At 22.6% G+C, this 16,175-nt stretch overlaps 1 protein-coding gene across 1 annotated transcript; it reads left to right on the top strand.

Moving 5' to 3' along the window:
• The first annotated feature begins 697 nt into the window (after positions 1-697).
• On the top strand, positions 698-13,148 carry LOC112595800 (neprilysin-2-like). Its single transcript, XM_025341143.1, has 19 exons — positions 698-785; positions 4,269-4,329; positions 4,745-4,842; positions 5,075-5,125; positions 8,046-8,207; positions 8,275-8,364; positions 8,443-8,680; positions 8,741-8,921; positions 9,187-9,285; positions 9,358-9,523; positions 9,600-9,672; positions 9,755-9,842; positions 9,915-10,085; positions 10,155-10,261; positions 10,350-10,408; positions 10,898-10,946; positions 11,585-11,783; positions 11,882-12,052; positions 12,929-13,148. The coding sequence occupies exons 1-19, from the start codon at positions 782-784 to the stop codon at positions 13,100-13,102; spliced, it is 2,241 nt and encodes a 746-aa protein (XP_025196928.1). The 5' UTR covers positions 698-781; the 3' UTR covers positions 13,103-13,148.
• Positions 13,149-16,175: the final 3,027 nt, after the last annotated feature.

A 16,175-nucleotide genomic window follows, 5' to 3' on the forward strand; every position in this document is an offset into this window, starting at 1 on the left:
TTTTTTTATTGGAGATGAAATTGATACATATCTTTAAACTGGGACAGATTTTTTTTGAATGAAAATTGGATGTATCCGGAACAAAGGGATGCTTTATTCAAAACTGGAAAAGTCTCGATTTAACAGATGACAATACAAAGTTATAGATTAGGTATAAACTATTCCAATTAGAAAATGATTATATTGTAACTAACTGATTACAGATAATATTAAAATGTGTTGTAAAAAAAAATGTTTTTATCAAAAAATAGGTGTCTTAAAAAGGACAAAATAACACTAATTATGATAGCATTATTCTAATATTCTCGGTTTTTCGACTTTTATAAAAACTATGGTAATTTTATTAAATTTATTAAATATAAATTAATAAATATTTAAAATATAATGTATATTAATATTGAAATTTTGCAGAAAATTATATTTAGATATAGCAATAACACAACTTCAGAAGAACTTACAAATTAACTGATTAATTAATTTTATTGCTAATTACATCTACTTTTTTTAAATCTTTTTTTTATTTCAACGATCCTGTATTTTTGATTATATTTTTACTTAATATAATTACGAGTCGAAATAATTTTCTTTTGTAGAATACATAATATACAAACATTAAAATTTCTCATCAACCTTGGCTATATTCAAGGGCTCCCCAACACAATGCACTGTGTTGCGTTAAATAACATTCAGTCGTTCGCACTCATTCAATCCAAACACATAGAAATTATTGTCTTAAACAAATTAAAACATCGTTACAGTATTTGATTTTTTTATTTTGGTTATGGGTAAGTACATATTAATAATTCTAAAACTATCTTGTAGTATTTTTAATAGACGTGCAATATATTAATGTTGTAGGTAATTTAATATTAAAATTTGCAATTTTTTACTGACTTGTAATATTTTAAAGCATCTTAAAAACTTCTAATCTATTTAAAAATATTGTCTCAAATATAAATATGAATTTTATATTTTTATTTGACTGTTCAAAGATAATTATGAAATTTACTTAAACATCAAAATAGTAAGTTAAAATATATATTTAGGTATAATAAGTATAATAATAACATATCTATCAGGAATATAATCAAAAAAACTACGTAATAATTATACCCATGTAAGTATATTATTATTGTTTTTAGTATTTAGTAATAGATCTTGATTAAAGAAAAAGTGAACATTATTGAATTGATTATTATTTAAACTTAAACACATTTCAAATATATAAATATTTATTATAAAAATTAATATCTATGATTACATGATAATGAAATATTATATAGATTAAAGATAGAATGTCATGAATTATAAATAATAAATGTAAGTATGCATACATTTTAACCACATAACATTGTAATGAATTGCAGTATTAGTATAATTATAATTAATTAAAATTTATTTAATTGTTAGTGTTAACTTATATCTAAATACTTAAATAAATACAACTGTGTATTTAATAATTTAATTATTGTGAATCTTAAATTCTATTTAGTAGGATTAACCCCATGGTTACTGGATTGAATTTCTCTTTTAACCGGTATATTTGAGTATAATTCAATAGATACACGAGACCTTCTTGTAACATCGAATAACCTATTTCTATTATCAGTTATTCAAGGTTATAAATATTGTTTTTTTTTTTTTTAATTTGACTGTTCATTTTAACAATTGATTATTTTTAATATTGTTTTTAAATAATATTCGGTATTTTGTATGCATCGTAGAATACTTTAAGGTTCTTAAATGTACAACTATTATTTATTAATAAAATACGTAATTAAATATTTGTTCATCGTATTCTATATTCTCTATGGTCATTTTAATAATGTATGTCTTTAATTATGTTAATAATAATATATTTAATTATAACTATTAAAGTAATCGGTAGCAATTTAGAAACAATATAAATATATAACTAATCACAATAAAGTTAATTAAACGTACATTTTAATACATTATAATGTTGTAATAAAGTTTATCCATTACAAATTTAAATTATATACGTTATTATAAAATAATTTACAAATGTAATTACATAACTTCTGAATACATTAATAATTCACTTTAAAAATGTATCAAATAAGGTAAACGAATCCTTTTAAAAAGAAAAATAAACATGAATAATCGTTTGTCAATTGATAAACAACAATATAGTATAAAATACAAGATACCAAACTATATATTGAATTAACCTAACAAAAAAAAGAAAGAAAAACACTACTATTTTATTCAGTGAAACAAAAAATTTAGAGATAGTATACATACGTACATGTATCAAACAAAACAAATTATCATTAGTTAACGTAAAAGAATAAGCTTTTATATTATACTATAGGTATAAAACATAATATGATAGCATATACAGCTTCTACGAATCAGCGTTTTATGGTACACAACACTATAGTTAATGCATAAGTTACAATAATTATTATAGTTTGATAACGATTACACAAACATAATTTTTTTGATAAACAGAGTTTAAGAAATATATAAATATATTAAGTTTATTATTAGGTAGAATTTATTGTTTTTAAGTATAAGTTTAGAAAAAAAGGTACAACATCAGAAAAATTATGATTTTACATATTTTAGTTTAATCAATTTATAATATGTGTATATCTAATCTACTTAATGACCTATAAAATTATAATGAGATAATAACAAACTTAGTCTAATCAATTGATAAATTCTTAAAGCATATTTTAATAATAAGATCTATTCACATCACTAATATTAAATTTTTGCAGCAAAATCGATGAGACGAATTCCATCTATATTCTATATTATTATCATTAAATCATAAATTATAATACTAAACTGTTTATATTACAAATATGTCACTTAAATGTTAGTAGTTTCTACATTATAATAAAAACAAAGAATTTAATTTTAAATAAAAAACTACAGCAATAAGAATGTAGCTAAATAAAAAAAAAACTTTAATATTTATATACATTATGTAAAATTTAAAATACAAATTATTTTAAATTATGTATACTCATTTAATATGATTTATTTAAGCGTTATTATTTAAAAAAACAAATTAAGATATTTAAATTCACACATTTTCAAGTATTTTGTGACTATTCGTACTACTATTTATTAGTTTCTACTTAGAAAACAATTGAAATATTTATATATACATACAAATACTTAATTCTAAATAGTGGCTTGAATGATTATTTTAATTAAAAGATTCATATAATAATAATAAATAATAATACGTAGATATTTTTAAGTTTATTAATGATACATATATGCATTAAAATAACCAATGGTGTATTTACGGAAGGAGATGAGGGAAATATATCTTCCCCTTTAACTTATTTTTAAACTTTTTTTAGTGTTGTAAATGAAAAATAAATAAATGATTCATTATTTAATATGTTTTATGTTATAATTATAAGATTTATGTACCTATTATGTACAGATATATTAGGTGTGTAGTTATAATAAATTGATAATATCTTCATGTATTTCGAGTGGAGGGATAAAAACTATTTCAGTCATATCTTTCTCCTCAAATAAATCCTAAATACGCCACTAAAAATGACTCACTTTATTCTTAAAAAATAGTTAAATATGTTTGTCTTATACAAGTAAAACATATTCTTTAACTATTGTTATAATTTTAAAATCATTACATTAATAAACTCACTTAGTAAAGCGCTTACTGCTTACTTAATCAATCATAGTATATTATTCATTATTAGGATCATTTAGAAAAGTCAAGCGGCATGTGTAATATTTTGATTAATGTTCACTAAAATTTTAATCAGAAATATGAAAGTAGTTAATATTATTAATACATTATGATTAAAAATAATAATAATATTCATTCTTGTTTGGATGCTAATTTATTTCTGAAAATATAATAAAACAAATCAACGAAATCCTAAAGAAGACATAAACAATATAGATTTACATAAACATATGATTGAATTTATGAAAATAAATACCTAACCAAAAGTTATATAGATATTAGTACATAAATTTAATTAATTTTAATAAATGAAATTATTGATGGTTTGAAAGTTATTAGTTATTTCTATAAATATGAGTTGTATTTGTATAATATATATGTTTCTAGACAATAATAAAACTGTGAAAAATAAAAAATTAGATTTAGTATGTAAATAGGTACTTTAACATTTTGAATATTTGCCGCATTTTTCTAAACTCTAACGGATAAGTAATGATGATTTACCTTTCGTAATTAAAATACAGACATTTATAACTTTAAATAAACCATAAATTAATATTTAAAGGTTTTCAAGAACACATTGAAGGAAAAGGAATTTCCTCCTTTACAATTTCTCAAAATGGAAAGTAAGTTAAACATAAGTTATCATTATTGTTATTATTATTATTATTATCAGAATATTTATATCATTAAATTTATACACGAACAATAATGCAATTGGAATCTTTACTATTTTTTTATCGTTTTAACTATAATATTTTATTTGATGAATGTACATCATTAAAGAATTATATTATAATTATTATTTTTAAACAAAAAGTTTTTATAAAATATATTTATATAATTTTCATGTATAAAATTATATTTAATTAATTTATAATGTGTTAAATATTAGAAATAGAAATAATAAGTATATATGGTTGTTCATTTTAAGTATAAAAACATAATTACATGTCTAGTACATGTGCAATAACAATTTAAGTTTAATTTGAGCTAATTAACTAATTAAGGTTTATTTTTAAATTGATCATTTTTATCTAGTGCCATTTTTCAAAAGAAATATAGCAAAAAAAAAATTTCCATCAGCATATTAACGGTAATTGCTATGTTCCTCGCAGCAGTTTTCATTTATTATTCTTGTAAGTCAAAAATATGGTTTTAAATATTTAGTTTGCTAACAACCTTGATATTTTTTTTATGTGATAGATCATAAATGATTTTACATACTTAAAGTGCTTATGAAATACTTTTCTCAAAATATTAATAATTATTTATCAAAAAATAACGTGTTAACCAAATATATTTTTTTTTTTTTATAATACCATACAACTTAATGTCGATTAATTAATTTTGATCTCAAATTTATCTTAGATATCAAGCCAGAGTTCTCAATATGCCAATCAAAATCATGCTTACAATCCGGTAAGTCATAATCTACAATTATTACAATTACAACATTATACAGTAGTAAAAATGTTTTGATTTTCAATTTTAAGGGTAGTTTTTGGCAGTAAATATGATATTTTTAATTTATTGAGAAGTGAAAAAGCATTTTTTTTTAAATAATTAGAAAAAATTAAAAATAAATGAAGAAAACGGGATTTTTTACTCAAAACCATGTTTTAACGAAATTAATGTTGTTATTTTACTGTAATTCAAAACTAATTTATTGTAAGATTTTGAAATTTTCATTGAATATTTATTTTAAAATGGACTAAGCATCAAATAATTTTCAAAATATTTTGGATCTTTTTGTGTTATTTAAAATATTTTGAGTTAAATATTGTATTCGATTTATTTATTTATGTGTCTTTAGAATTTTTCAATTTTTTTTTTTTTTTTTACTTAAAAGGTTGAAAATTAGTACAAGGTTCTTTATAAGTTGTTCATATGCATAAAAAATATCAAAATTACATAAATAATACATAAATGCTTATTATAAATGTTTTTTATAATTATTTTTAATCATGCAAATTTACAAACAATTTAGTAGGAAAAAATTATAAAATATTTAATTTTAATAGCTGAGACTTGAATGAAAACTTTATAATAAGTTTCTCATGAATAATTTAGACTCAAATCATAAAATCTAAAAATTATTTTATAACAATTTTATTTTATTGTCATTTCAAGTTCATATATGAATGAAATTAGATATTTAAACAGAAGGTAATAATTTTATAATTTTTTTATAATTCAAAATATTATTTTTCGACACTCAAAACTTTTATATAAATTTTTTTATATTATAAAAGCAATGACATTTTCAAAGCATAAAGGTCAATTTTAAGCTAAAAATAAGGCAAGAATACTGAATAAGTAATTTATACCACGAACTTATTAACATCGTTTTACAATAAGTCAGTAATAATACATAAGTTAATAACAATAATGTAATATGACATAAATATACATATACTGTTTTAATAATGAAATAATAACTACATAATAAACGCAGTTTTTGGCAAACATTTATTAAAAATACCAAATTATAATTTATATTATTTGGTTATAGAGTAAACAAATTACTATAAATAAAATGTATTTTTTAATAAAATATAGGCTGACAAACCATCTTAGCTTAAAATCGTTTTTCATAAGTTCAATGCAAAGATTTATTAAATTTTAATTTAACACGTTATTATATTATTACAGTCACTCTTCAATGACGATGTACACTCGAAATCTATTGTACAACAGTTTGGTTACCTATTTCCCCTCTTTATAAATTTATGTATTAATATTTTTGTTAATTAAAAATTAATGAGATAAGATAAATCATAGCTATTTATTGTTTAAATGTATTATTACTAAATTAAAAACAATGTGTGCTATTAAGTAAGCCTGTCATAATATCATCACCTTTTTAACTTTTTTTTTTAGAATGCTAGATAAAATTGTTTATATAAGTTCTTAAATTAAAAGATTTATTTGATTTTGGAAATTTAATTTGAATCATATTTAGTACTGTTTAGCTACATCATAGTCTAGATAAAAGGACACTAGTAAGATTATTGTGCATGCGTATGAATAATTTGATACACTGAAAGCTACTTTGTTTAAGTGTTTGAATAATCTTGGATTTTAAAAAGATTGAATACGATGGGTGTTTGAAATTTTTGACTTCTCAAAAATTAATACCGGATATCCAAATCGGTTTAACGAAAAGTTTAAAGATCATTATTTTTGTTGTTAATTTTTTGTCGTTGGAAGTCCACAAAAAATAAGGAAGACAAAAGAAGAAAAAAGTTTGTTCTATAGATATGAATACCAAGTAAAATTTTGATTTATACTCTTTAGTCAAATTTAAATAGTGGACATAGTTGGATAATACTAGTTCTTAAAAATCAAAGGTAAACAAATTTTTTGTCAAAGCGTGAGAATGCAGTATAGATTCGGATTAATTAATTTTCACACGGAAAATTAATTAAAAGGAAAATATATCATAAAATAATGTATTTGTTATACATAGGAAGAATTAGAGAACAGCTTAAAATATATATTAAAATTAATTTACGAAAGGAATGAAATATTCAATTTGTCTATTTTACAAAATAATTAAAAATTAATGTACTTAAATACGATTAATATGGTTTTTTTAACCATAAAATATTTAAAATTTATATATAAATAGATAATTCAAAAATTGTTTAAATTAAGTAGGTATAACTAATTTTAAATAATATCCAATCGAATTATATAAATATATAAATAATACAACATCAATACATATTTTATAATTCTGTATATTCATCAAAGAGATAAATATTAGCTTTGATTTTGTGCATATTCTTAAAGATTAGTATTTTTTACATAGTTACACACTTAACTCAAAGAAATACCTCATTTTTATTTTAAATTTTAAAATGAAATGATGCAAAATTTTAAATAAACCTTCTAATACATTTTGAGTTATTTAGTTATAATGTTATTTGCGTGTAAATGTACTTATCAATAATTTAATGTACCTATAAAGTAAATAATTATTAATCATGGGTAATTATGTTGATACTGCGTTGTTTTTTTTCTTTTTAATTCACTCTATTCTCTGCATCTCTCTCCAACACCACATTTCTAAAGTTTCTATTATGTTTTTTTCTTTTTTATTTATTATCCATATCTCATTTCCGTATAATGTCACACTTAAGATACACGATCTTATACATTTTTTATTAGTGAATATGTTCACGTTTTTTGTCATTAGTATTTTTTTATTTTTAAGGAATATGTTTTTGTTTGACCTATTTTATTTCTGATTTCCTTTGTTAATTTTATTTATTTAACATAACTTATTGTATTTAACAATATTTTATACTGAAAATGCATTTTAATTTTTTTTCAGCCGTATCATTAATAAATTGTATCAATGAAACTGTTGAACCATGCGAAGATTTTTATGAATTTGCTTGTGGTATGTTTGAAACTAACTATCCTTATTATTCGAATACAAATGAAAACAGCTGGATAACAATAATGTCTTTAAAAATAAAACATAGAGTGAAAAGTAAGTGAACTATAAACTAGTTTTAACCAGTGTCATTAAAATTAAACGCACGCATATTTTTCACTAGAATTTCTTAATAAAGAAAATGAAAAATACGAACCAAAAGCAGTTCATAAAACTAGGAAGTTTTACCAAGCTTGTTTAAATTCTACAGAAGGTTTGCATAAATGCTTCAAGCCAAACATTTTCAGTTAAAGTTTTGAAATTATCAATTTATAATTTTATGCTTATACAGATCAAGTTCCAAATAAATATGATCCTCTGTGGGACGTTTGGAAAAAAATTGGTTTAAATACAAACTACCTAAATGATTCAGTTCCATTAGAAATCGAAATAATTTTGGCGAAAGTCAAAGTATATTTTAATCTTGATATTTATTTTAATATTGATATTGATGACGATCCCAGGAATTCATCATCACATTCGCTTTTAGTTATTGGTCAAAATAAGGAATTAAACGAATATAAAAAAAGGTAAGACCGTTTTCAAATTTTTAATTTATAAAAACAATAATAATTTCAATTTTTATTTAGAAACAATATGAAAAATAATAATGTTAATATTGAAGAAGCTTTACCAAAATTTAGTGAATATTTTAATTTACTAGTTGACAAATCATTAAATCGTAATCAACCATATTTAAAAAAACTTAAAGTTGAAGATCTCGTGAACACAACTAACGAATTAGTTCATTTCGAAGAAGAATTCTCACAAGTAATTTAATAATTAAATCATTTATTCATGTTAAATTATCCTACTTTATAAAATAAATATTGTATTTGGCACTAATAATTTATATATATATATAATTCAAATTACGTAAAAAGAATAAATGATTTTAAAATGTAAATACATAATATTAATTTATATAATTAGTTTCTTACGGTTATCAACAATTAATCACTATACAATTTAATTAAAATGTTTCATGTATATTATATAAATTAATTAAAATTTATTATAATCTTAACTGTTTAAGGTTTTGCGAAATTCGTTTAATTTGAAAAATTATATTCCTGAAGTGATTACACTAAAAGAATTTCAAGAACTTACAGATATATCTGGAGATAAATTTAAGGTAATTGAGAAAATTATAAATAGAACATATATTTATAGATAAAATAAATATTTTATGATGAAAAATATTTAGTTTAATTGGACATTATATCTGAGAGAGTTAACTCGTGATATACAACCGAAAGTTTATGAAATATTGACATCAGAAAATGCAGATAGTTATGAACTTTTGATAAGTAACAGAGATTATTTAGATGAAATGTTTATATTATTATCTCAAACGCAAACAATAATAATAAGTAATAATTTAACATAATATTATTATTTTACCTATATGTACCTATGACGAATAATAAAATTTTGAAATTTGTTTAGAAATGTCTATATTATCTCACGTGGTAGCTATTTTGGAAAATAATTTTCCATCTGGAGAGAAATTCAATTCCGAGTAAATTAAACTTAATATCTATTGACATTTTTTATCACCATTTTCCATTAATTTAAATAATAGATATTTCTATTTATTTTAGATATTGTTTTTCAATAACGAGTGAATTTTTCGGAATGGTCACCGGATATTCTATGATTAACACCTTAGACAACTCTTCTAAAATTGCAGCAAGTATATTTGAGCTAATAAATTAAGATATTCATCAAACAAATATTTATATACTATGAAATTTGTTTTAGTTAACTGAAATGACTGATAATATAAAATGGGCCTTACGTAAAATGGTTCATGAAGCGATTTGGATGGACGATGAAACAAAAAATGCTACTTTACGAAAATTAGCCAATACGAAAACCTATTTTGGATACCCAGATAATTACGAAAATATACTAAATAATTTATTTGAAAATGTAAGAATTTCTAAATCATTTATTGAAAAATTTAAATTCGGTAATAAATTAACTGTTATATTATTTTAGTTGAATGTTACGGACAATCATTTAGAGAATATAATATCAATTTCTATGTCTAGTAGAAAAAGTAGTTGGAAATATTTAACAGCAGACAAAGACTGGGAAAATCAAACGTAATATTTATTTGTATTCGACATACATGTAGGAATTAAAAAACTCAATAATAAATATGTGTATTAACCATTCTAACAACAATTTCAGGTGGCAAGTAACTCCGGATGAAGTAAATGCATACTGTTATAATTCAATGAACGCATTTTGTAAGTTTCAGAACAATATTATCTCCTGAAGTTATATACTCGTAATATCCTTTTATTTTTTGTCTATGTTAATCTTATGAATTTGATATGAACTATACATACATAATACAGTAAATTTGTGTTCGGTATAACCACGATGTACGAGTAGTAATATAAAATTCAAAGAAAAGTGTTTTCTCTCATTAGTTTATTTCAATGATTTTATAAACACGTGTAATACAAATGTTTTTAAATTATGGTATTTTATACATTCATCGTGTAAAATGTAAAATTATTTTACTAATACCAAAAATAAAAAAATTATGTCGACTTTTTAAACGAAACGTAAATATTTTGTAATTTAATATCATAATAATTAGCGATTATTGTTATTTGTTACACATAATATGGAACAAAAAATATTTATAGGTTATTTACATTACATTAAGTACGAATATTAAACTTTTTATTACAGTAAATCAATATAAATATCGTATTAATGTATTTCAGTCATGTCAGCGGCAATACTACAAGCTCCGTTATACCATAATGGCATACAGTAAGTGAACACCTATATACGAATACAGAATCTACTTCCCTAACATTTAACTTCTGTATATTTTTATGTTCACATTTTACCCCCTTCCCCAGCCAGACTCTTTGCAACTCCACCCATAGAATAAAATGTTAAGAAATTTAAATTTATCAGTGTTATCCGGTCAGCTCGTAGTATATTTTGTTTGCAAATGTCACCGAAATTCTTTTATTGTACATTTAAATTTACAATAAATATACCTATATTGAGTTTATAGATAAAGCTTATAATAAATAAGAGAAAAGTAGAACTATAGATTTAAAACGGCAAAATTATACGTATGTATTTATTGAAGAAAATGACTTATGAGTTCAAAACAAAACTATAAATACGAGTTATAGTTCACATAATAAAACATAAATTTCTGATAAAAAAAAAAAAGGATCGAACCAACTTATATACATACAAGTTTAGTAAATAACCTTTGTAACGTGGACATTTTAGATATAATTTTCATATGATAACGAGGGGGAGAAATACTCTACAAGATTTACGAAATTTCGGAGAATTGGTCAAATGTCCAATTACCGCCAACTAATGCCTAAACGCTGTCTGTAGAGTTTCATTTCAAGTACTTAACGCATTGCGCGTCATGTCGACAGGGCATTAAATTACGGAGCCACGGGTAGTACTATTGGGCACGAACTATCTCACAACTACGACAATACGGGTAGACTGTACAACGAGCTGGGCAATGTGGTGCAGTGGTGGACGAACAGAAGCTACGAAGAGTACACGAAACGAGCTAGTTGCTTGATAAGTTACTACGATGATATAACAATCGTTGGCCATAATAGCACTGTGCGTATTATTATTTGTTATCATTATTTACTATACATTTTGGTTTGGTGTTAATATTGTGGATATACAATCAATAATCTACACGTTGTTTATAATAGTTTTCAGTTAACGGCGCAATAACATTAGACGAAAACATAGCTGATATTACCGGACTGAAAGAGGCGTATTATGCTTATCTGCGTTATGTAGACATGCACGGTCAAGAACCCAGATTACCCGGTTTGGAACATTATAGTCAAGAACAATTGTTTTTCTTGGGATACGCAAACGTGAGTACACCTACCTATATAATATACCCGCTGTTGTGTAAAATTATAGATTACCTATAGCTATTAGTAACTAATCCATTAAACTAAAAATAAAATTTTGTACGTATGTACCCTGTTACTATTATTTCGGGTACCACACGATTGCGTATGATGTATCTTTTTGAAAACACGATTGCGTACATTAACACGATTGCGTACGTTAAACCATTAACTTTAATATTTACCCCAAAAGTCAAACGATTGCGTACGATTTACTGTGCAACGTTGCCAAATTTATGTTTTTATTTGTGATCAGTAAAATTTAAATATTGGAAAAATTACTTAAGTTATGGTACCACTTAAAAATCAATTTTCGACAAATATGTTATGATGTAATTCCTTTCTTTCTCTAATAAACCGATATTTATGCAAATTTAGTAAAACTAGTGGTTTACTTTTTTCAGAAGTTATAAAATTAACTTTATTTTCCATATTTCACTAGAAAAACACGAAACACGCGAGGAAGTTGATAATCCAACGACGGTTATTCACTGAGTTATTAAATGATAGGTATACTGCAGTATACATAATATTTTATCGAGTGCGAATATCCTAAAATATCCGATTTCGTATAGTATACTTATATAACCCCTGTTCTATAAGTTCAAAGCAAATGGCAACAGTGCTTCAAAGTTGCAGATAAAAATCGTACGCAATCGTGAACATTTAATGTTCACGATTGCGTATGTCGATAAAGACCGTACGCAATCGTGTTCTACCGATTATTTCACTGGTTTTTATATGATTTTTCCACAACATTCGTTTTTTCGTGGTCTAGAGAAATAATTAATATATATTTTAAGACCCGTCTTATATAAAAAATTATGTGTATTTTAGCAATACTGTCATTATGACGAGAATGACAGCGAATTCGACAATTTTAGCAGTCACAGTCCTAACGTGGTTCGAGTGCGGGGAGTCCTATCACTTTCACCTGAGTTTGCAAAAGCATGGTCTTGTCCACTTGGTACTCCAATGAATCCAAAAAAAGATAAATGTCAAATTTGGTAATTCATAAAACATCATTTTTTATTTTTATTTGTTTAAATTGATTGCATACTATATTTATTATTTACACATATTACTTATTAGTATAATATTAGCTAATGCTTAAAATGATATTGTTAATTAAAAAAATAAGTTCCTCTGTACAAACTTAATTGTCTACTCGTTACGATATCTTATTTTTGTACACAATTTATAACTAAAATACACTCGTTCAAGAATCGCACAATGGCTATAGATATTTTTAAATATATGTTACTATCATCATTTATTATAATAATTAAAATGATATAGTAATTGAGACCAAACACAATAATAATTAAACCAAATTTATAAATAATATATTATATTATTTTTTATACACAATGTTCAAACTAAGAATAAAATGAAAAAAATACTTAATAATAAGCTATATTATCTAAAAGAAATAATTATACATTTATAATTTATAAATTAAAAGAGTTTAAACTTTAAGAAGAATAACCAAATTTGAGCAAGATATATTTTAATAATAAAATATACATTGTACATCACTTATATCTAGATAAAAATAACATATGTTTGTGAGTAATTCAATTTTTGTGTTAATTGGATTTGACGCCGTTTACGTTGGACTGAAAAAAAAGTAAGTATAATATATTTTTACTTTAATATAACTCAACGGCGTAGACTTATTAAATCAGTGAAATAATTTTGTCAAACATTGCACGTGTTAGATTACCGCCATATAAAGGTTGACATTTGTAAAGGAGGCGTAAAGGTTACCATCGCGATTTGAACCAGGACAACCCCGATACGGCCATTAAATTCAACCCTCCAATGACACATATTCTTATTACTAGTTGAATATTTAATAATATATTAATAATCGACCGTTTACTGTCTAAAATAATTTAATAAATTGTGAAATAGTTTTTTAGTATGAAAAATTAAACGTCATATAATCAAATTAATTAGATTTATAAAATTACTATTTTACATTAGGTATAAAAGAAATTAAATAAAAAGACACTTTTTCTATCAAGAAAATTCGCCAACAACATTTTTTAAGTTATTAATTAATAAATATTACGTTTTTCGTAATATTTATTGTTTTAAAAAAATTAATATTTTTTAAACATCAGTTAATACGACTAACTAGATGAAACAATAATTTACAAATTTCTCAAACGTTGTTATAATCAGTTTCTACAGTTATATAAAAATATTTTAGATTTTAAAAAGTATAATAATGTCTTTAATAATTTAACATGACTACAACAAAAGTGATACTGTCAGAATGAAGTTAATATAATTAATTAATTCAATTTGAATGAATGAAAAATGTCCACCAATAATACTATTATTTTTTTTTTTTAAATAATAGTTGTAATACAGTTATAGTATTAGTAAATTCCGACAACCTTCTTATATATAGAGGTATAACTAATTTTAGCTACACTATATCTTTGCCAAAAACATCGAGTATAATACAAGACATTTATCACACTTTTAAGTAATCCCTCATAGTTTGAATTGAAACCATTGAATAGAATTGAATAGTTCGAATAAAGTTAAAATATAGTATATTCAAAAGTATACGAGTTAAATACAATATTATAAGACAATATTATGTGCATGTTACAGATATTTATGTTTAATAATATTATTATTCAGTGATAAAAAAAAATAAATACGCAATAATTATTTTATAAGTGATCGTCTATTATTTTCAAGTCGTAATGGAACACACATACATTTTTAAATATTTTTAAATTTAAATTAATACCCATGATACTAGGTATAAACTAGATAGGTAGATATACTTATTGACATCATAATAAATAAAAAAAATACATAATAGACGTCACATCTGCATATTCAATTTTACAATACATGCGGACATGACATTCTTTTAAAGTCCTCCTTAATGTTTAAAATAATTTTATATTACAAGTAATAATTTTTTATTCTAATAATATGACATTATTTGATTTATTAATATTTGATAAACTATAATAAACGTATTTTAAATAATACATTTAAATTAGTAGTTATATTTTTATTTTGTACCTCATATTCAATATATTTTATGAAAATGTCATATTAAGTAACATTATTATCATTTCTGTCTATCCAAGATATAGATTTGTATAATTTATCATTCTTTATAGTATTATATAATTTTAATTTTAGCTTAAGTCATAATCAAAAGTATGAAATAAAATATTCAATATCAAACATCAAATTGTATCTATATTTACACGCCTGTGTAACATTCCCTTATCGAATACAATCACTAAATCGATTGAAAACTAGTAACCATACAAATAATACAAAATATTAAAAATATTATTCCGGTTAAATAAATTAGTGTGGTGGGGTTAATTGGTTTAATTTTTCAAATAAAATATGCAACTAATTACAAATGCTTAAATTTAAAATAAATCAACAGTATAGAATATAGATGCATTTTTATTTTATATCTAATCAAATTAAAAATGCAGTTGGTAGTTTCATTAATCTGTAAACCCTAGTTAAGTGAAAATATTTTTAATTAAGCTTTATCAATACCATTTTATTTATACGACATATTGTAAAATGTTATTTTAATTATTATCATATTAAATCATTCTGTGTTTGAAACAATGTAAATTAATAAATTGTATAGTTTAAAAATTTTAAAGTTTAGTTTGACATTTAAACATTTCTTAATATTATAATAACAATAAATATATATATATAAATATATATTATATATAATATATCAAATAATATAGAATATAGAACATAAATACGTATATAAAGTGAGGTTATAAAAATCGGAAAACAAGTTTCAAAATTTAAAATATATTATTATATAATAAATCCTTTTTACAAACTACAACATCTACGCAAAATATGTAGAGTAGATAATGTGATTATAATTATAATAAGATGTGCATATCTTCAGCAACGCACTGGATTAAAATCACTTAATATATCAATTCATTGCAATAAAAGGTACATGCAGAAAACTTTAAATTAAAATAAAGATACATAAGGTTATCACAAATAAAAAGGTTAACCAGTTATTTATTTTTTTATTGCATTCAGTATA

Source organism: Melanaphis sacchari, unplaced genomic scaffold (genome assembly GCF_002803265.2).
Source record: "Melanaphis sacchari strain LSU unplaced genomic scaffold, SCAv2.0 Contig2_pilon_pilon, whole genome shotgun sequence".
Classification (NCBI taxonomy): Eukaryota; Metazoa; Arthropoda; class Insecta; order Hemiptera; family Aphididae; genus Melanaphis; species Melanaphis sacchari.